General features: G+C 41.5%; 1 protein-coding gene across 9 annotated transcripts in view; it reads left to right on the top strand.

Annotated features, from left to right (window-relative positions):
- The first annotated feature begins 3,590 nt into the window (after window positions 1-3,590).
- Window positions 3,591-20,597, top strand: part of LOC135550349 (palmitoyltransferase ZDHHC20-B-like) — a 319,193-nt gene continuing 302,186 nt past the window's right edge. For 7 of the 9 annotated variants that reach the window (XR_010457104.1, XR_010457105.1, XM_064981056.1 and 4 more), the window contains exons 1-9: window positions 3,591-3,746; window positions 4,694-4,720; window positions 5,225-5,319; window positions 10,721-10,841; window positions 13,693-13,762; window positions 16,969-17,001; window positions 17,271-17,391; window positions 17,773-17,808; window positions 20,067-20,199. Coding sequence is in view for 7 of the 9 variants with exons in the window: in XM_064981056.1 (XP_064837128.1) it covers window positions 3,629-3,746; window positions 4,694-4,720; window positions 5,225-5,319; window positions 10,721-10,841; window positions 13,693-13,762; window positions 16,969-17,001; window positions 17,271-17,391; window positions 17,773-17,808; window positions 20,067-20,199 (754 nt within the window). In the remaining 2 variants the exon portion in view is untranslated. Of the gene's footprint in view, window positions 3,747-4,693; window positions 4,721-5,008; window positions 5,188-5,224; window positions 5,320-10,720; window positions 10,842-13,692; window positions 13,763-16,968; window positions 17,002-17,270; window positions 17,392-17,772; window positions 17,809-20,066; window positions 20,200-20,597 lie in introns of all 9 variants that reach the window. The other 2 variants (XM_064981059.1, XM_064981058.1) reach the window with 2 other exon arrangements.

Below are 20,597 nucleotides of genomic sequence, written 5' to 3'. Positions count from 1 at the left end.
GTGTGAGGGCTATTTGACCAAGGAGAGTGATGGAGTGCTGCATCAGATGACTTGGCTTCCACAATCACCCGACCTCAACCCAATTGAGATGGTTTGGGATGAGTTGGACTGCAGACTGAAGGAAAAGCAGCCAACATGTGCTCAGCATATGTGGGCAGCATATGTGGGAACTCCTTCTAGACTGTTGGAAAAGCATTCCAGGTGAAGCTGGTTGAAAGAATGCCAAGAGTGTGCAAAGCTGTCATCAAGGCAAAGGGTGGCTACTTTGAAGAATCTCAAATATAACATATATTTTGATTTGTTTAACACTTTTTTGGTTACTACATGATTCCATATGTGTTATTTCATAGTTTTGATGTTTTCATCTATTATTCTACAATGTAGAAAATAGTAAAAATAAAGAAAAACCCTTAAATGAGTAGGTGTGTCCAAACTTTTGACTAGTACTGTAGTTCTCTATTCGGCAGTGGGCTATACTAGGCCTTGTCTCAGGGTAGTAGGTTGGTGGTTGAAGATATGCCTCTAGTGGTGTGGGGGCTGTGCTTTGGAAAAGTGGGTGGGTTTATATCCTGCCTGGTTGGCCCTGTCACCTACAAACAAGCAAGATTTCTGGCTCTCACAGACCTGTAACTTCTTCTTTAAGAGGCTCCTCTGTCCTCCACTCGTTACCTGTATTAATGGCACCTGTTTGAACTTGTTATCAGTATAAAAGACACCTGTCCACAACCTCAAACAGTCACACTCCAAACTCCACTATGGCCAAGACCAAAGAGCTGTCAAAGGACACCAGAAACAAAATTGTAGACCTGCACCAGGCTGGGAAGACTGCATCTGCAATAGGTAAGCAGCTTGGTTTGAAGAAATCAACGGTGGGAGCAATTATTAGGAAATGGAAGACATACAAGACCACTGATAATCTCCCTCGATCTGGGGCTCCACGCAAGATCTCACCCCGTGGGGTCAAAATGATCACAAGAACGGTGAGGAAAAATCCCAGAACCACACGGTGGGACCTAGTGAATGACCTGCAGAGAGCTGGGACCAAAGTGACAAAGCCTACCATCAGTAACACACTAAGGGACTCAAATCCTGCAGTGCCAGACGTGTCCCCCTGCTTAAGCCAGTACATGTCCAGGCCTGTCTGAAGTTTGCTAGAGAGCATTTGGATGATCCAGAAGAAGATGGGGAGAATGTCATATGGTCAGATGAAACCAAAATATAACTTTTTGGTAAAAACTCAACTCGTCGTGTTTGGAGGACAAAGAATGCTGAGTTGCATCCAAAGAACATCATACCTACTGTGAAGCATGAGGGTGGAAACATCATACTTTGGGGCTGTTTTTCTGCAAAGGGACCAGGACGACTGATCCGTGTAAAGGAAAGAATGAATGGGGCCATGTATCGTGAGATTTTGAGTGAAAACCTCCTTCCATCAGCAAGGGCATTGAAGATGAAACGTGGCTGGGTCTTTTAGCATGACAATGATCCCAAACACACCGCCCGGGCAACAAAAGGAGTGGCTTCGTAAGAAGCATTTCAAAGTCCTGGAGTGGCCTAGCCAGTCTCCAGATCTCAACCCCATAGAAAATCTTTGGAGGGAGTTGAAAGTCTGTGCCGCCCAGCAACAGCCCCAAAACATCACTGCTCTCGAGGAGATCTGCATGGAGGAATGGGCCAAAATACCAGCAATAGTGTGTGAAAACCTTGTGAAGACTTACAGAAAACGTTTGACCTCTGTCTTTGCCAACAAAGGGTATATAACAAAGTATTGAGATAAACTTTTGTTATTGACCAAATACTTATTTTCCACCTTAATTTGCAAATGAATTAATTAAAAATCCTACAATGTGATTTTCTGGATTTTTTTTCTCATTTTGTCTGTTATAGTTGAAGTGTACCTATGATATAAATGACAGGCCTCTCTCATCTTTTTAAGTGCGAGAACTTGCACAATTGGTGGCTGACTAAATACTTTTTTGCCCCTCTGTACATATGATACATATATTACCCCCAAAGCAGCAGTTACAGTAAATACTCACAAGCTTGTTTCATTTATACGCCGCCACCCAGAGGGCTAAAGCACATAGTCAGTAATCTGAATACAAGGACCACTTGTGTTTGAAATCGTATTTAGAAAATCTAATTATGGGATGACACTAAGCTCTCTCTGTCTCTGCCTCACCCTTCACCCTTTAGAAACATTATCCCAGAGACAAGGGATGTTGGTTGACACTGGCAGGTCACATTATGGCTCTGGGCAACTTCTGAGAAAGGTGTCAAACACATGTCATGTTGAGGTAATTTATCAGGGCCTAACACAGTGCAAAATCTAAATCATGAGTTCTGTCTCACACACTCTTGTTTGTTTGTTTAAGAACATGTCTGCTTGTCAGGTGTGTGTGTATGTATATTCCTGGGTAGGGGAGTTGATTTGAGTTTTACAATTAATTTAATGGGAAGCTCTGGGAAGGAGTCCATTTTTACATAACCGTGTGTGTGTGTGTGTGTGTGTGTGTATTTCGAATCAGATCTGAGGGGTTAGCATAACGTGTCTTTGTATCTGCACTCCTTTTTGTACAGGTAGCCTGTTAATCAATTGTGTTGACTTTGTTAATCTGCTATATTCTCATGGTCGCTGGCTGATTTAAATAAGATTTAATTGGGTCATGGAAGCTACTAACTAGTCTGTGGGTGCCTTTGTGTTTTCAATAGCACTTCTGCCCTCTGCTGGAGGTAGGAGCATTTGACTTTGACAAATCAGTCAAGAGGGAGTGAAGAGAACAAGCGGAGGTGAGGGGAGTCAACAACAGATGATTTACAGTTCAGTTGGGTTGAGATTTAGATATGTCATAATGAGAGAGCCACATTTCACCTCCTTGCACTGTGATACTATCTGAGCAGTTGATGGAGCTGATCTGGGCTTGGGGCAACTCATCCAATGAATTTATATATCAATATCTCATCTCAGTCTGAGCAAGGTTGTAGGGTTTGACCATTTGACATCGGGGGAAACATGTGACAAATTCAAATCTTATATAAATAGACCTCAGAATGAATGAACATGTGCATATTCAAAACAAGAAACAGCCCCTGCAGGCCTATCTTGTGTCTTTTCACTTATCTCCACCTAAATATCCAGGCTGTATCACAACCGGCCATGGTTGGGAGTCGCACAGGGTGGTGCACAATATGCCCAGCGTCATCCAGGTGTAGGCCGTCATTGTAAATAAGAATTTGTTCTTAACTGACTTGCCTAGATAAATAAAGGTTCAATAAAAATAAATAAATATGGCTATTTTGTCAACGGGGTCATAAAGTCTGGTTTTCATGTTGACACATGAAGTGAAGCATAATGGAAAATGCTATCCCTTCTCAAGTAGTCTAAATACGGAAAGCTGGGGCTGAAGAAAGAGGCCTGAGTTCCCAAATTGAAATTCTGAGTTGGATGACCGTTCTAATGTATTTTTTTCAGTCGGAGCTCGTTTTTTTCCGAGGTCCCAGTTGTTTTAACGCACTGAAGTCGGAAGTCTGAGATTTCCGTGTTCTCAGTTATTTGAACGCGGCATTAGTCCATTGAAAAGTCTCAAGCTTTGACGTCACACCACAATTTTCCCCAGTCGGATTAAAGATGGCGCCGCATCATGTTCTAAGGTGCTGTCAGCGGAGTTTATCTTGGATACCTGTTATTTTCATAAACATTGTCATTGGCTGGTCTTATTATGCATACGTCGTTGAACTCTGTATCTGTAAGTATAATATTCTCGTTTTATTTTTTTTATTTTTTAAAGGGTTACGGTGGTTTGTTTCGTCATTGAAACAAAGTTGCCTTACTGCTTGCTTGCCCAGCTGGAGGATGTGTATAGCCGGTAACGTTAGTTTACAGTAACTTGGTCGGATGAAATCAGGTTAATAATGTATGGATCATTGTCATCACCGTACAAGTGTGACAATGATCAAATACAATGTAACACTTTCTTCTTGAGTGAATCCATAGAAATAGAATGAGTGAAACACTCGCTACCTTTTCGTGGGTAGCCAATCATGCCCATAGATTGAAGCCACTGTTGCTAGAAGGAAATGGACAGACAAATTGACGCAATCGAATTGACAGGAAACTATATCCTCGTCCCATATTGGAATAGAGGGGCTGTTTGAATAATTTTGTCCCATCTCATATTTCATTTTATTATTTTATTTTATTTTCAGATCTACTGAAAATGCTGACTGGAAATTGTTGTTCTCTGACCGTATTTCTTATTTTGAAATTGTTTAGCTTCGGTTGCATTTTGGCTATGCAATTCTGCCTTCGATTCTGTGCCAGGCATCTTTCAGAGCCATTTGATGTGAGGCTACTTTGGCCTCAAGTTGATTTATTCCAATACAACTGACCAGCTGTCTCTTCGTGAACCACACTGTTTCCACTCACTGTGTCTAACCTGGTTAGCCTGTTTCTGTGGGCTGTTGCTGATGGTACAATGACATGCTGTAGTCAGGGGCATCCCTTCAGCAAGGCAAACAAAGCGTTCTGTGAAGGGTGGATCTCCTGCTGGTAGTACCAGGCTGCTGCTGGGGGTTGAGAGAGGGGAAGTAGATGTGAGCCTAGTACTGTAACTCAGCAAAAGCATACATCTGAGGCCTTCTCTAAACTCCTCTCTGTGTCTCTGTACCCCCCCCCCCCCCTTGTCTCTTTCAGTAACAATCCCAAATAATGCAGAAAAAAGTAAGTAACATTCTGAAACATCTGGTGCATTTAAGACTGATTGTCTTGGGCCCACACATGATTGCACTACCTTGAACCCACACAACCTCTGCTCTGTCTACGTGACACTGATGTACGCTGGAACTTGTGATTTAGACATGGTAAACTAAATACTTGTTTTGCATGGGATGAAAAGTTGTAATTTAGGGTTAAAGGGATATTTGGGGATTTTAGCAATGAGCCCCTTTATCTACTTCGCCAGAGTCGGATAAACTTGTGGATAACGTTTTTTTATGTCTCTGTGTCCAGTATGAAGGAAGTTACCCATTGACCTCCAGTCATTGCGCAAGTTATCAACTTCCTTCAAATTGCAGTCGGAGAAATGGGATCCAGGAGTTCATCTGACTCTGGGGAAGTAGATAAAGGGCCTCATTGCCAAAATCCAGATGTATCTCTTGACCTCATGGATATTTGATCTCTGGTATGAGGTATGAATGGTGTCTCTTGCTTCTTTCTCTCCAACAGTATCATACCTAGTTGTCTTTCACCTGTTCTTCATTATGTTCATCTGGTCCTACTGGAAGACTATCTGCAGCAGGCCCGCCAACCCCTCTAAAGAGGTATACGGAGTGTGTGTGTATCTGTCTTTGTCAGTAGTACTCACTCTACCTCCTGTGATATACTACATCACAATGCCACGTGGCCAGGGCAGTAGGCACGGCGGTTCCTAAAGCGCTCTGTAATTTCACCGTACAGTACATGTTAACATAGGATATGGTTTGTGTGTGTGTGTGGTAGGATTGGGCAATACCCTGGCATAAATGGTATATTTTGAAATGTCAATGATATGATTTTCAATAAAATAATCATATTTGGGGCATCCCTGCCTCGTTCAATATATATATCTATAAGAACTGTATAACTATAAAACCATCTAAGTGTATAATAAATTATATCCAGCTCAGGGCTCAGCTAGGCATCTTGTTTTCTAACTAGATGTCAAGATCCCGCTTTGTGGATACAGCAGAGACATTCAATCCCCTCCTGGATCAACATTCCTGTTGCCTAAATTGTTTAGTGTATAAAAAAATACTACATATACAGTACCAGTCAAAAGTTTGGACACACCTACTCATTCAAGGGTTTTACTATTTTCTACATTGTAGAATAATAGTGAAACATCAACTATGAAATTACACATGGGATCATACAGTAACCAAAACCGTGTTAAACAACTCAAAATATATTTTAGATTCTTCAAAGTAGCCACCCTTTGCCTTGACAGCTTTGCACACACTTAGCATTCTCTCAACCAGCTTCATGAGGAATGGTTTTCCAACCGTCTTGAATGAGTTCCCACATATGCTGAGCACTTGTTGGCTGCTTTTCCTTCAGTTTGCGGTCCAACTCATCCAAAACCATCACGATTGGGTTGAGGTCGGGTGATTTTTTTTTTTTTTTTTTTGGAGGCTGTCATCTGATGCAGCACTCCATCACTCTCCTTGGTCAAATAGCCCTTACACAGCCAGGAGGTGTGTTGGGTCATTGTCCTGTTGAAAAACAAATGATAGTTCCACTAAGCTCAAACCAGATGGGATGGCTTATCACTGCAAACTGCTGTGGTAGCTATGCTGGTTAAGTGTGCCTTGAATTCTAAATAAATCCGTGTCACCAGCAAAGCACCATCACACTTCCTCCTCCATGCTTGACGGTGGGAACCACAAATGCGGAGATCATCCGTTCACATATTCTGTGTCTCACAAGGACACGGCGGTTGGAACCAAAAATCTCACATTTGGACTCATCAGACCAAAGGACAGATTTCCACCGGTCTAATGTCCATTGCTCACGTTTCTTATTGGTGTCCTTTAGTAGTGGTTTCTTTGCCGCATGAAGGCCTGATTCACAGTCTTCTCTGAACAGTTGATGTTGAGATGTGTCTGTTACTTGACCTCTGAAGCATTTATTTTTGGCTGCAATTTCTGAGGCTGGTAACTCTAATGAACTTACCCTTTGCAGCAGAGGTAACTCTGGGTCTTCCTGCCCTGTGGCGGTCCTCATGAGAGCCGGTTTCATAGTGCTTGATGGTTTCTACGACTGCACTTGAAGAAACTTGACATTTTCCACATTGACTGACCTTCTTGTCTCAAAGTAATGATGGACTGTTACTTCTATTTGCTTATTTGAGCTGTTCTTGCCATAATATGGACTTAGCCTTATTTGGTAAAAGACCATCTTCTGTATACCCCCCAATATGGGGCGGCAGAGTAGCCTAGTGGTTAGTGTTGGACTAGTAACCGGAAGGTTGCAAGTTCAAACCCCTGAGCTGACAAGGTCCAAACTGTCGTTCTGCCACTGAACAGGCAGTTAACCCACTGTTCCTAGGCCGTCATTGAAAATAAGAATTTGTTCTTAACTGACTTGCCTAGTTAAATAAAGGTAAAATAAAATACCTTGTCACAACGCAACTGATTGGCTCAAATGCATTAAGGAAAGAAATTCCACAAATTCAATGAACTAGGCACACCTGTTAATTGAAATGCATTCCAGGTGACTACCTCATGAAGCTGGTTGAGAGAATGCCAAGAGTGTGCCAAGCTGTCAAAGCAAAGGGTGGCTAGTTTGAATAATATACAAATCACAATATATTTTTGATTTTAGAACACTTTTTTTATTGGTTACTACATTATTTTATGTGTTATTTCATGGTTGTGATGTCTTCACTGTTATTTTACAATGTAGACAATAGTAAAAATTAAGAAAAACCCTGGAATGAGTAAATGAGTCCAAGCTTTTGGTGTGTTTTATTTATATATATGAGTAAACTTTAAAAACAGATTTCCAAGAGAGACTGACTACATGATAGCTATGATCCCATATTGATGTCACTTTTTAAATCCACTTCAATCAGTTTAGATAAAGGGGAGGAGACAGGTTAAAGAAGGATTTTTAAGCCTTGAGACATTTGATACATGGACTGTGTGTGTGTGCCATTCAGAGGGTGAATGGGCAAGACAAAAGATTAAGTGTTTTTGAAGGAGGTGCCAGGCGGACCAGTATGTGTCAAGAACTGCATTGCTGCGATGGTTAGACTCTACAGTTTCCCTTGTGTATCAAAAATCGTCCTCCACCCAAAGGACATCCAGCCAACTTGGCATAAGTCAACATGAGTCAAGCATAAATCAACAGCTTTTAACACCTTGTAGAGTCCATGTCCCAATGAATTGATGTTCTGAGGGCAAAATGGGAGGGTGCACCTTAATATTAGGAAGGTGTTCCTGATGTTTGATATACAGTGGGGCAAAAAATTATTTAATCAGCCACCAATTGTGCAAGTTCTCCCACTTTTAAAAAGATAAGAGGCCTGTAATTTTCATCATAGGTACACTTCAACTATGAAATCCAGAAAATCACATTGCAAATACATTCATTCAAAAATCCTACACATTTTGGTGGAAAATAAACTTTTGTTATTGACCAAATACTTATCTCAATACTTTGTTATATACCCTTTGTTGGCAATGACAGAGGTCAAATGTTTTCTGTAAGTCTTCACAAGGTTCACACACTGTTGCTGGTATTTTGGACCATTTCTCCATGCAGATCTCCTCTAGAGCAGTGATGTTTTGGGGCTGTTGCTGGGCAACACAGACTTTCAACTCCCTCCAAAGATTTTCTATGGGGTTGAGACTGGCTAGGCCACTCCAGGACCTTGAAATGCTTCTTACGAAGCCACTCCTTCGTTGCCCGGGCGGTGTGTTTGGGATAATTGTCATGCTAAAAGACCCAGCCACGTTTCATCTTCAATGCCCTTGCTGATGGAAGGCCCCATTACATGGCCGCATTCATTCTTTCTTTTACACGGATCAGTCGTCCTGGTCCCTTTGCAGAAAAACAGCCCAAAAGCTTGATGTTTCCACCCCCATGCTTCACAGTAGGTATGATGTTCTTTGGATGCAACTCAGCATTCTTTGTCCTCCAAACACGACGAGTTGAGTTTTTACCAAAAAGTTATATTTTGGTTTCATATGACATTCTCCCAATCTTCTTCTGGATCATCCAAATGCTTTCAAGCAAACTTCAGACGGGCCTGGACATGTACTGGCTTAAGCAGGGGGACACGTCTGCCACTGCAGGATTTGAGTCCCTGGTGGCTTAGTGTGTTACTGATGGTAGGCTTTGTTACTTTGGTCCCAGCTCTCTGCAGGTCATTCACTAGGCCCCCCTCGTGTGGTTCTGGGATTTTTGCTCACCATTCTTGTGATCATTTTGACCCCAAGGGGTGAGATCTTGCATGGAGCCCCAGATCGAGGGAGATTATCAGTGGTCTTGTATGTTTTCCATTTCCTAATAATTGCTCCTACAGTTGATGTCTTCAAACCAAGCTGCTTACCTATTGCAGATTCAGTCTTCCCAGCCTGGTGCAGGTCTACAATTTTGTTTCTGGTGTCCTTTGACAGCTCTTTGGTCTTGGCCATAGTGGAGTTTGGAGTGTGACTGTTTGAGGTTGTGGACAGGTGTCTTTTATACTGATAACAAGTTCAAACAGGTGCCATTAATGCAGGTAACGAGTGGAGGACAGAGGAGCCTCTTAAAGAAGAAGTTACAGGTCTGTGAGAGCCAGAAGTCTTGCTGGTTTGTAGGTGACCAAATACTTATTTTCCACCATAATTTGCAAATAAATTAATTAAAAATCCTACAATGTGATTTTCTGGATTTTTTTTTTCCCCCTCATTTTGTCTGTCATAGTTGAAGTGTATCTATGATAAATTACAGGCCTCATCTTTTTAAGTGGGAGAACTTGCACAATTGGCTGACTAAATACCTTTTTGACCCACTGTGTGTGTGTGTGTGTGTGTGTGTGGACACACCTTCAAATGAGTGGATTCTGTAATTTCAGCCACACCTGTTGCTGACAAGTGTCCACATACTTTAGGTAATGTGCATCTCTAACTCTCATAGAGCTTGGGTGGTACACCATGGTATTTGGAAAAAGCCATGGGATGGTTTTTCAATACTGTCAACTCTTTCTGTGAAGTTTTTCCAATAAATGTGAATATTTGTAGCTACTTTAAGTTAACAGCTGCTGTCAACTTGTGTAAGAAGTTAAGAGATGACACGGATTGCATTTTTCATTTCACCTGTCACATTATATTACATTATGAAGCTTACCGTAGTTCCCCAGAACAGTTACGTGTTTCTTTGAAAATGGAGAAAGCGAGATGGTGAGTTTATAGTGTTCTATCGCTGAGTCTGAGGCGCACATGAGGTGATGAAGTTACTTGTAATTTAATTCACGACTAAATATTTGCTATCTTATGGCTTTCTGGCAGAGGTCAGGAAGAATTCTGTACAGCTGCCATTTTTTTCACTGCTTCCCTATTTATTTTCTCTGTTCTTCTCTCATCTGCTCCATGTACACATTCTGCTCTTCCTTCAGAAAAGCATGCATCAACTTTTATTTACACAATTTCTCTCGTTAATTTTCACTTGTAAATGTCCACACTCACACACAATGACATTCGGTAGCTGCTAGTTATGCTTGTATAACTTTGAGCTGGATTTGCCGATCTTTGCAATTAGTTTGTTGCTCGTTTAGATAAATGCTAACTGTGCTTTTTTGATTTTGCTCATTTTGTCAGCATCATGGTAGAGGCCCCATGGACTGCCCCCTTGTGTGCTATGTTGGTAATACATTAAATCCCATAATGAGAAGACTGTGTGACGCCATGAAAATCTGGATACTGCCTAAGCCTTATACTGTATTTTTATTATTGTATTTATATTTTTAAATAGCACCCCTTGTTTGCACATTCGGTAATACTGTATGGTATAGAAACGGTATGAATCTGGATACTGCCTAACCCTAGTGTATGGTTATGAAGGGGATTTGCCCTCAAGCTCAAGTAACTTTTTTTCCACATTTTAAACTGTTCCCTAATTTCTAGATACATGACTACCGGTAATAACTAGACTATGTTATTGCGTACTTTGAGAAACTCCTTTCTGTTCTCCCATCAGTTTTGTCTGCCCAAAGTGGAGAAAGAGCAGTATGAGAAGGAGGAACATCCAGACACTCAGCAGGAGATCCTGAAGAAGGTGGTGCTAGGATTGCCTGTCTATACACGCACTGGGACAGGAGGTGAGAATGTTACTGCCATCCAACTCCCATGTCTACATCCAACAAGGTTGCCAATTGGAATTTATGTGCTATTTTATGTATTTGGGATATACAGTAAAGTCCCAAATTATTGGCATCCTTGATAAAGATGTGAAATAAAGACTATAATACAAATACTGAGCTACATTGCATGATCCCCAAGGATCATAATTATTACAATTGCTCAGATTTTGAGTACAAGTTATACCAAAAACATCTCGAAGCTAAGGTGTCAATTATTGGCACCCCTGGTTTCAATACTCAGGCACCCTCTTCGAGCATAACGGCACTGAGCCTTTTTCTAAAATGTTTTGTGAGATTGGAGAACACATTGGGAGGGATCTTGGATTATTCCTCCATACAGAATCTGTCCAGATCCTTGATATCCTTCTGTCTGCGCTTATGGACTGCCCTCTTCATATCAAACCACAGGTTTTCAATGGGGTTCATGTCCGGAGACAGATGGCCACTGAAAAATGTTGTTTTTGTGGTCAATAAACAATTTCTTTGTGGATTTTAATAACTTTTTGGGGTTATTGTCTTGTGGTAAGAGCCCAAGTTTCAGCTTCTTGGCAGAGGCAACCAGATTTTTGGCTAAGATGCCCTCCCGTGTAGCGCAGCAGTCTAAAGCACTGCATCTCAATGCTTGAGGTGTCACAACACAGACCCTGGTTGTATCACAACCAGCCATGATTGGAGTCCAATAGGGCGCTGCACAATTGGCCCAGTGTCGTCCGGGTTTGGCCAGTGTAGGCCGTCATTGTAAATAAGAAATTGTCCTTAACTGACTTGCCTAGTTACATGAAAAAATTACTTCACCTCCAGGTGTTACATTTGTTGTTTGCTCTCAATAAAGGCTTTTTTCTGGAAAAACTTCCAAAGAGCCTGTTGGCGTGTAATTGGAGACTTGGTGACCTGAAAATGCAACAAAGTTCTGTAATTGTCCACCTTTGGCCCTTGGTTTTGTCTTTGCCTCCAAAACCATCTTCCTCACTGTGTGTGGGGACAACATACACTTGTGTCCAATACCAGACAAGTTTACCATTGTTCCAGTGGTTTTAACTTATGGCTGCAGAGGCAGTATTGAGTAGCTTGGATGAAAGGTGCTCAGAGTAAATTGCCTGCTCCTGAGTCCCAGTTGCTAATATATGCATATTATTAGTAGTATTGGATAGAAAACACTCTGAAGTTTCTAAAACGGTTTGAATGAGGTCTGTGAATATAGCAGAACTCATATGGCAGGCAAAAACCTGAGAAATCCAAACAGGAAGTGGGAAATCTGAGGGTGGTCGATTTTCAAACCAGCCCCTATTGAATACACAGTGGGATAGTGGTTATGTTGCACTTCCTAACGCTTCCACTAATGTCAACCGTCTTTAGAAACTTGTTTGAGGATTCTACTGTGAAGTGGGACCGAAATGAGAGTGGAATGAGTCAGAGGTCTGCCAGCAGTCACGCACATTCACATGAGGTAGATGCGTTCCTTTGCTTTTCTGAAGACAAAGGAATTCTCCGGTTGGAATATTATTGAAAATGTTATGTTAACACCCTTAAGATTGATTCCATACATCGTTTGACATGTTTCTATGGACAGTAACTGAACTTGTTGCAGACAAAATGTCAAATGGGGAACGCGCTTAATGAGTTTGGATTTGTTTACCAAACGTGCTAACAAAAGTAGCTCTTTGGACATAAATGATGGACATTATCGAACAAATCAAACATTTAATGTGGAACTAGGCTTCCTGGGAGTGCATTCTGATGATCATCAAAGGTAAGTGAATATTTATAATGTTATTTCTGATTTCTGTTGACTCAAACATGGCGGATATCTCTTTGTTTTCTGAGTGCCGTTCTCGGATTATTGCATGGTTTGCTTTTTCCGTAAAACCTTTTTGAAATTTGACATAGCGGTTGCATTAAGGAGAAGTGTATCTATATTTCCATGTCTAACAATTGTATTTTCATCGACATTTCTAATGAGTATTTCTGTAAATTGATGTGGCACTCTGCAAAATCACCAGATGTTTTTGGAACTACTGAACACAACGCGCCAATGTATACTGAGATTTTTGGATATAAATATGCACTTTATTGAACAAAACACAGTCCTATGAGTGTCATCTGATGAATCTCAAAGGCTAGTGATTCATTTTTATCTCTATTTGTGCTTTTTGTGACTCCTCTCTTTGGCTGAAAAAATGGCTGTGTTTTTCTGTGGCTTGGCTCTGACCGAACATAATCGTTTGTGGTGCTTTCGCTGTAAAGCCTATTTGAAATCGGACAACAACAAGATTACCTTTAAAATGGTATAAGATACATGTATGTTTGAGGAATTTAAATTATGAGATTTCTGTTTGAATTTGGCGCTCTGCACTTTCACTGGCTGTCATATCAATCCCGTTAACTGGATTGCAGCCATAAGTGTTAAACTTCCTAATAGTGTTAGTTTTTTTTAACAAGGTCAACAATCATTTGTCTCTTTTGTTTGGGAGTGCTTTGCCTTTTCCCATGGGGATGGATGACAAAATGATTTTACATGCAAGTACCTCATTTATTTATTTTTATACCCCGGTGGAACAGGAAGCCATGGAAGGTCACAAGTTATTTAAGCTGAGAGAGAAAAAGTAGAATGTTAATGCAGATTTTAAAAAAAAAATGTTTTTATAAGAATCTTTAGGAGTGCCAATAATTTAGACCCCTATAATTGAGACAAATGACTTGTTAAACAAAATCTATTTCACTGAGCAATTGTATTAGTATAAAATAATATTTCCATATTGACTGTAGTTGAAACACAAGCTTTGGATTTAATGATTGATGTTCTCCACAGCCGTCCGCTACTGTGACCGCTGTCTGGTGATCAAACCCGACCGCTGCCACCACTGCTCCACCTGTGACATGTGAGTTCAGTTCAATTACTGTGGGGTTCAGATGAGATGCACCATGGGGTTATGTCGTATCTTTTTGGGTGCTTCAACTCCAAAGTAATATGCTCTAGGGTGTTCACCCATAAAAGGACTAATTCATTCAAGGTTTATACAAATGCCTGCATAGTAGAGAATTCTGTCAGAGAAACGTGTTCAAACCTCATGTCTTTACTATATGTGACCCGTTTTTCAGGAAAAACTATGGTTGAGAAGTTTGACAATTTCCTCTGAGAATGTAGCATGTTTGGAGTGAATGGAATGCCATCACAGGCATGATCAAAAAGTGGCCACTGCTCAAAACTCTGTGGCGCTAACTAGTGGCTGCAGGTTCTTGAGTGGAAACTTTTATTTATATATGCAGTGTGGAGAAAGTATTTGCAGGTTTTCCTATTTACAAAGCATGTAGAGGTCTGTAATTTTTATCATAGGTACACTTCAACTGTGAGAGACGGCATCTAAAACAAAAATCCATAAAATCACATTGTATGATTTTTTTTTTTTAAGTAATTAATTTGCATTTTCTTGCATGATATAAGTATTTGATCACCTACCAACCAGTAAGAAGTCCGGCTCTCACAGACCTGTTAGTTTTCTTTTTAAGAATCCCTCCTGTTCTCCACTCATTACCTGTATTAACTGCACCTGTCCACACACTCAATCAAACACTCTAACCTCACCACAATGGCCAATACCAGAGAGCTGTGTAAGGACATCATGGATAAAATTGTAGACCTGCACAAGGCTGAGATGGGCTACAGGACAATAGGCAAGCAGCTTGGTGAGAAGGCAACAACTGTTGGCGCAATTATTAGAAAATGGAAGAAGTTCAAGATGACGGTCAATCATCCTCGGTCTGGGGCTCCATGCAAGATCTCACCTCGTGGGGCATCAATGATCACGAGGAAGGTGAGGGATCAGCCCAGAACTACACGGCAGGACCTGGTCAATGACCTGAAGAGAGCTGGGACCACAGTCTCAAAGAAAACCATTAGGAACACACTACGCCGTCATGGATTAAAATCCTGCAGCGCACGCACGGTCCCCCTGCTCAAGCCAGCGCATTTCCAGGCCCATCTGAAGTTTGCCAATGACCATCTGGATGATCCAGAGGAGTAATTGGAGAAGGTCATGTGGTCTGAGACAAATAGAGGTTTTTGGTCTAAACTCCACTTGCCATTGTTTGGAAGAAGAAGGATGAGTACAACCCCCAAGAATACCATCCCAACCATGAAGCATGAAGGTGGAAACATTCTTTGGGGATGCTTTTCTGCAAAGGGGACAGGACGACTACACTGTATTGAGGGGAGGATGGATGGGGCCATGTATCGCGAGATCTTGGCCAACCACCTCCTTCCCTTAGTAAGAGCATTGAAGATGAGTCGTGGCTGGGTCTTCCAGCATGACAACGACCCGAAACACACAGCCAGGGCAACTGAGTGGCTCCGTAAGAAGCATCTCAAGGTGCTGGAGTGGCCTAGCCAGTCTCCAGACCTGAACTAAATAGAACATTTTTGGCGGGAGCTTAAAGTCCGTATTGCCTAGCCCCGAAACCTGAAGGATCTGGAGAAGGTCTGTATGGAGGAATGGGCCAAAATCCCTGCTGCAGTGTGTGCAAACCTGGTCAAGAACTACAGGAAACGTATGATCTCTGTAATTGCAAACAAAGGTTTCTGTACCAAATATTAAGTTCTGCTTTTCTGATGTATCAAATACTTATGTCATGCAATAACATGCAAATTAATTACTAAAAAATTACACGGGAGGATCTTGTCAATCATCTCAAGGCAGCTGGGACCACAGTCACCAAGAAAACAATTGGTAATACCCTACGCCGTGAAGGACTGAAATCCTGCAGCGCCCGCAAGGTCCCCCTTCTCAAGAAAGCACATATACATACCTGTCTGAAGTTTGCCAATGAACATCTGAATGATTCAGAGGACAACTAGGTGAAAGTGTTGTGGTCAGATGAGACCAAAATGGAGCTCTTTGGCATCAACTCAACTCGCTGTGTTTGGAGGAGGAATGCTGCCTATGACCCCAAGAACACCATCCCTGCCGTCAAACATGGAGGTGGAAACATTATGCTTTGTGGGTGTTTTTCTGCTAAGGGGACAGGACAACTTCACAGCATCAAATGGATGATGGGGCCATGTACCGTCAAATCTTGGGTGAGAACCTCCTTCCCTCAGCCAGGGCATTGAAAATGGGTCGTGGATGGGTATTCCAGCATGACAATGACCCAAAACACACAGCCAAGGCAACAAAGGAGTGGCTCAAGAAGAAGCACATTAAGGTCCTGGAGTGGCCTAGCCAGTCTCCAGACCTTAATCCCATAGAAATCTGTGGAAGAAGCTGAAGGTTCGAGTTGCCAAACGTCAGCCTCATCCTTAGTGACTTGGAGAAGATCTGTAAAGAGTGGGACAAAATCCCTCCTGAGATGTGTGCAAACCTGGTGGCCAACTACAAGAAACGTCTGACCTCTGATTGCCAACAAGGGTTTTGCCACCAAGTACTAAGTCATGTTTTGCAGCGGGGTCAAATACTTATTACCCCCATTAAAATGCAAATCAATTTAACATTTTTTTATGTGTTTTTCAGGTTTTATTTTGTCTCTCACTGTTCAAATAAAACTACCATTATAGACTGATCATTTCTTTGTCAATGGGCAAACGTACAAAATCAGCAGGGGATCAAATACTTTTTTCCCTCACTGTACATAAGATAATTATTTGTAATGAAATCCGCTGTATATTAAACTAAATAGAGATGAAATGTATATTTATTTACAAAGTTAAGATACTGTTTTCGCAGAGGGTGGATATTGAAATTCAATCTGTTCCTATTTTTGTTTTGTATTTCGGAGTCCTTCCCTTTTAAATCGCCATAGAAACGCCCCTCAACATAGATTGATTGCCATTATAGGCTATGAAATCCAAAGATCTGGAGGTGAAAATGACAGTTGGTCTCCGGTTGCTTTACTGTTGGCATGACACAGGACTGATGGTAGCGCTAACCTATCAAGTTGCTTTCAATTGGTCCAACCAGAAGAAAATGTACCGCCTCACAATGCCAAATATGGAAGACTGTACAACCAAGAGCGGCGCAGTCGAAACTGGCAACGTCCTATATACTTTCTTTCACTTTGTTTTTCATGCTGTCATACTCTCCCTCTCTCTCAGGTGTGTACTGAAGATGGACCATCACTGTCCATGGTATGTAACAGTCCATTCATGAAGTATAGATGCTTAGCAAAGTACACTCATGACCATACCGCTCAGACATATGCCTGCCCTCATTTGAAGTCTATTGTTAAAACTGACTTGATAGTGATTTGGATCAGTGCAGAGTTTCATCCTGTCCATTCTACTGCATGAGCATATATCTGTCTGGTATAGTGATGTGGCAAGGATTACTCCGCTCTCAGAAAGAGACTGAGCAGCACAAGCCACGTTGACTTTGGTTTTCTCTGTTTCTCTCTCAGGGTGAATAACTGTGTTGGATTTTCAAACTACAAGTTCTTTGTCTTGTTTCTGGCCTACTCCATGCTGTATTGTGCATTCATCGCCGCTACCGTCCTGCAGTATTTCATCAAATTCTGGACAGTAAGTAATACTGTAGCTGCCTGTCCTTTCTTCCTTAACTAGCTAGAACTTTGTTGAGTGTTAACCAATGAAAGCAGTAAGATCCCTGATGGCATGTTCCAATTAGCCAATACCCAAAATCGTCTACATAAACCACCTCCAACTTGAGAAGTCTGCATGTCAGGAGAAATTTGTGTGAATCTGGTTTATATTTAGCTGTGTGATTTGCAGTAGGGTATAGTGTGGAAAGGGGGGGGGGGTGGAACATGTGCAATTGTGCTAACATTGAGCAGGTGCCGATGGTTTTGTAATACTGTTCTCTTTTTTTTTTGTCTATAAGATTGTGTAACTTTCTTAATTTCTGCACTAATCGTCTGCCTGCCTCTAATACTTTACCTAAAGCTTTGCCGATGGAGATCTGTTGGGGATTGTCCTCAGGTAAAATGCAAGATTGTCACCATCTGATCATTGTGGTTAGCCAAAAAGAAAGGTTGCACTTCTTAGAGTAGCCTATTGTCACTAAGGAAAGGTCAAGAAGCTCAACCCATAATGGCATTCACAATGCTTCTGTCTCTCAGAAGTACCAATTGCTGTTGAATGATTCTCTTCAGTATGTGTCAAACACTTGTCTTGCAACATAAGCCGTTGTCTTGCAACATAAGCCGTTGTCTTGCAACATAAGCCGTTGTCTGTTCCCGTTGTCTGTAAAACTAGGCCTCTGTCCTTGCTTGTGTTATATGCTGCCTTGCTTGTGACAATGAATGTCCACTGTCATCTTGGCCAAACTGAGGGCAAGTGTGGAGTCGGACAGGGTTGGTTGGTTTAGCATGTCGTACAGTGCCTTGCGAAAGTATTCGGCCCCCTTGAACTTTGCGACCTTTTGCCACATTTCAGGCTTCAAACATAAAGATATAAAACTATTTTTTTGTGAAGAATCAACAACAAGTGGGACACAATCATGAAGTGGAACGACATTTATTGGATATTTCAAACTTTTTTTTAACAAATCAAAAACTGAGAAATTGGGCGTGCAAAATTATTCAGCCCCTTTAATTTCAGTGCAGCACACTCTCTCCAGAAGTTCAGTGAGGATCTCTGAATGATCCAATGTTGACCTAAATGACTAATGATGATAAATACAATCCACCTGTGTGTAATCAAGTCTCCGTATAAATGCACCTGCACTGTGATAGTCTCAGAGGTCCGTTAAAAGCGCAGAGAGCATCATGAAGAACAAGGAACACACCAGGCAGGTCCGATATACTGTTGTGAAGAAGTTTAAAGCCGGATTTGGATGCAAAAAGATTTCCCAAGCTTTAAACATCCCAAGGAGCACTATGCAAGCGATAATATTGCAATGGAAGGAGTATCAGACCACTGCAAATCTACCAAAACCTGGCCGTCCCTCTAAACTTTCAACTCATACAAGGAGAAGACTGATCAGAGATGCAGCCAAGAGGCCCATGATCACTCTGGATGAGTTGCAGAGATCTACAGCTGTGGTGGGAGACTCTGTCCATAGGACAACAATCAGTCGTATATTGCACAAATCTGGCCTTTATGGAAGAGTGGCAAGAAGAAAGCCATTTCTTAAAGATATCCATAAAGTGTCATTTTAAAGTTTGCCACAAGCCACCTGGGAGACACACCAAACATGTGGAAGAAGGTGCTCTGGTCAGATGAAACCAAAATTGAATTTTTTGCAACAATGCAAAACGTTATGTTTGGCGTAAAAGCAACACAGCTAATCACCCTGAACACACCATCCCCACTGTCAAACATGGTGGTGGCAGCATCATTGTTTGGGCCTGCTTTTCCTCAGCAGGGACAGGGAAGATGGTTAAAATTGATGGGAAGATGGATGGAGCCAAATACAGGACCATTCTGGAAGAAAACCTGATGGAGTCTGCAAAAGACCTGAGACTGGGACGGAGATTTGTCTTCCAACAAGACAATGATCCAAAACATAAAGCAAAATCTACAATGGAATGGTTCAAAAATAAACATATCCAGGTGTTAGAATGGCCAAGTCAAAGTCCAGACCTGAATCCAATCGAGAATCTGTGGAAAGAACTGAAAACTGCTGTTCACAAATGCTCTCCATCCAACCTCACTGAGCTCGAGCTGTTTTGCAAGGAGGAATGGGAAAAAATTTCACACTCGATGTGCAAAACTGATAGAGACATACCCCAAGCGACTTACAGCTGTAATCCCAGCAAAAGGTGGCGCTACAAAGTATTAACTTAAGGGGGCTGAATAATTTTGCTCGCCCAATTTTTCAGTTTTTGATTTGTTAAAAAAGTTTGAAATATCCAATAAATGTCGTTCCACTTCATGATTGTGTCCCAATTGTTGTTGATTCTTCACAAAAAAATACAGTTTTATATCTTTATGTTTGAAGCCTGAAATGTGGCAAAAGGTCGCAAAGTTCAAGGGGGCCGAATACTTTCGCAAGGCACTGTATTTTGCCTAACAACCAAAAGGCCTGTACTGTATGTAGTACCTTCTGGAGCCATTCTCTTGAACGGTCATGTAGGCTAAGCGTCTGCTACTCCAGAATGAAGTCTTCATAGGTCGTTTTACAACTGACTGATGTGTCATATCCTGTGTGTCTGTGTAGAAGGTGAACATTACTACTGTGTGGTGGATGAAGAGTATGACGTCACTAACAGCTCCTCTCTCTCTCTTCCCTCAAGAATCAGCTGCCTGACACTCACGCCAAATTCCACGTGTTGTTTCTGTTTTTTGTGGCGGCCATGTTCTTCATCAGCATCCTGTCGCTTTTCAGCTACCATCTCTGGCTTGTGGGAAAGAACAGGACCACCATAGGTAGCTGCCATACCTCACCACACTCGACACAGTAACTCATCCACTATTGTCTTGATTGATTGTTGACACTTTTTTATTGTTGGTTATAATTAGTGATTCAGAACCTATTCCCTGAATATTTTTGGTCAAATAACAGAGCATAGATTAGGAAAAAAAATTTCTTCTAATTTGGCACACAGAAACTCGATGGCATGGGTAACTTGGTCCAAAAGAATGGCACCAATTGGCCTATTTCTGGCGCTGTTATAAGCGGTCTCACTTAAACCCTCATAGCCTTCGCCCTGTTTGACTTGGAGACTTCAAACCAATTGTATGTAAACTCAGCAAAAAAACTGCCAACTGTTTATTTTCAGCAAACTTAACATGTGTAAATATTTGTATGAACATAAGATTCAACA

This window comes from Oncorhynchus masou, chromosome 12, assembly GCF_036934945.1.
Source record: "Oncorhynchus masou masou isolate Uvic2021 chromosome 12, UVic_Omas_1.1, whole genome shotgun sequence".
In the NCBI taxonomy this organism is placed as follows: domain Eukaryota; kingdom Metazoa; phylum Chordata; class Actinopteri; order Salmoniformes; family Salmonidae; genus Oncorhynchus; species Oncorhynchus masou.
This window is presented reverse-complemented; position numbering and strand designations above follow the sequence as displayed.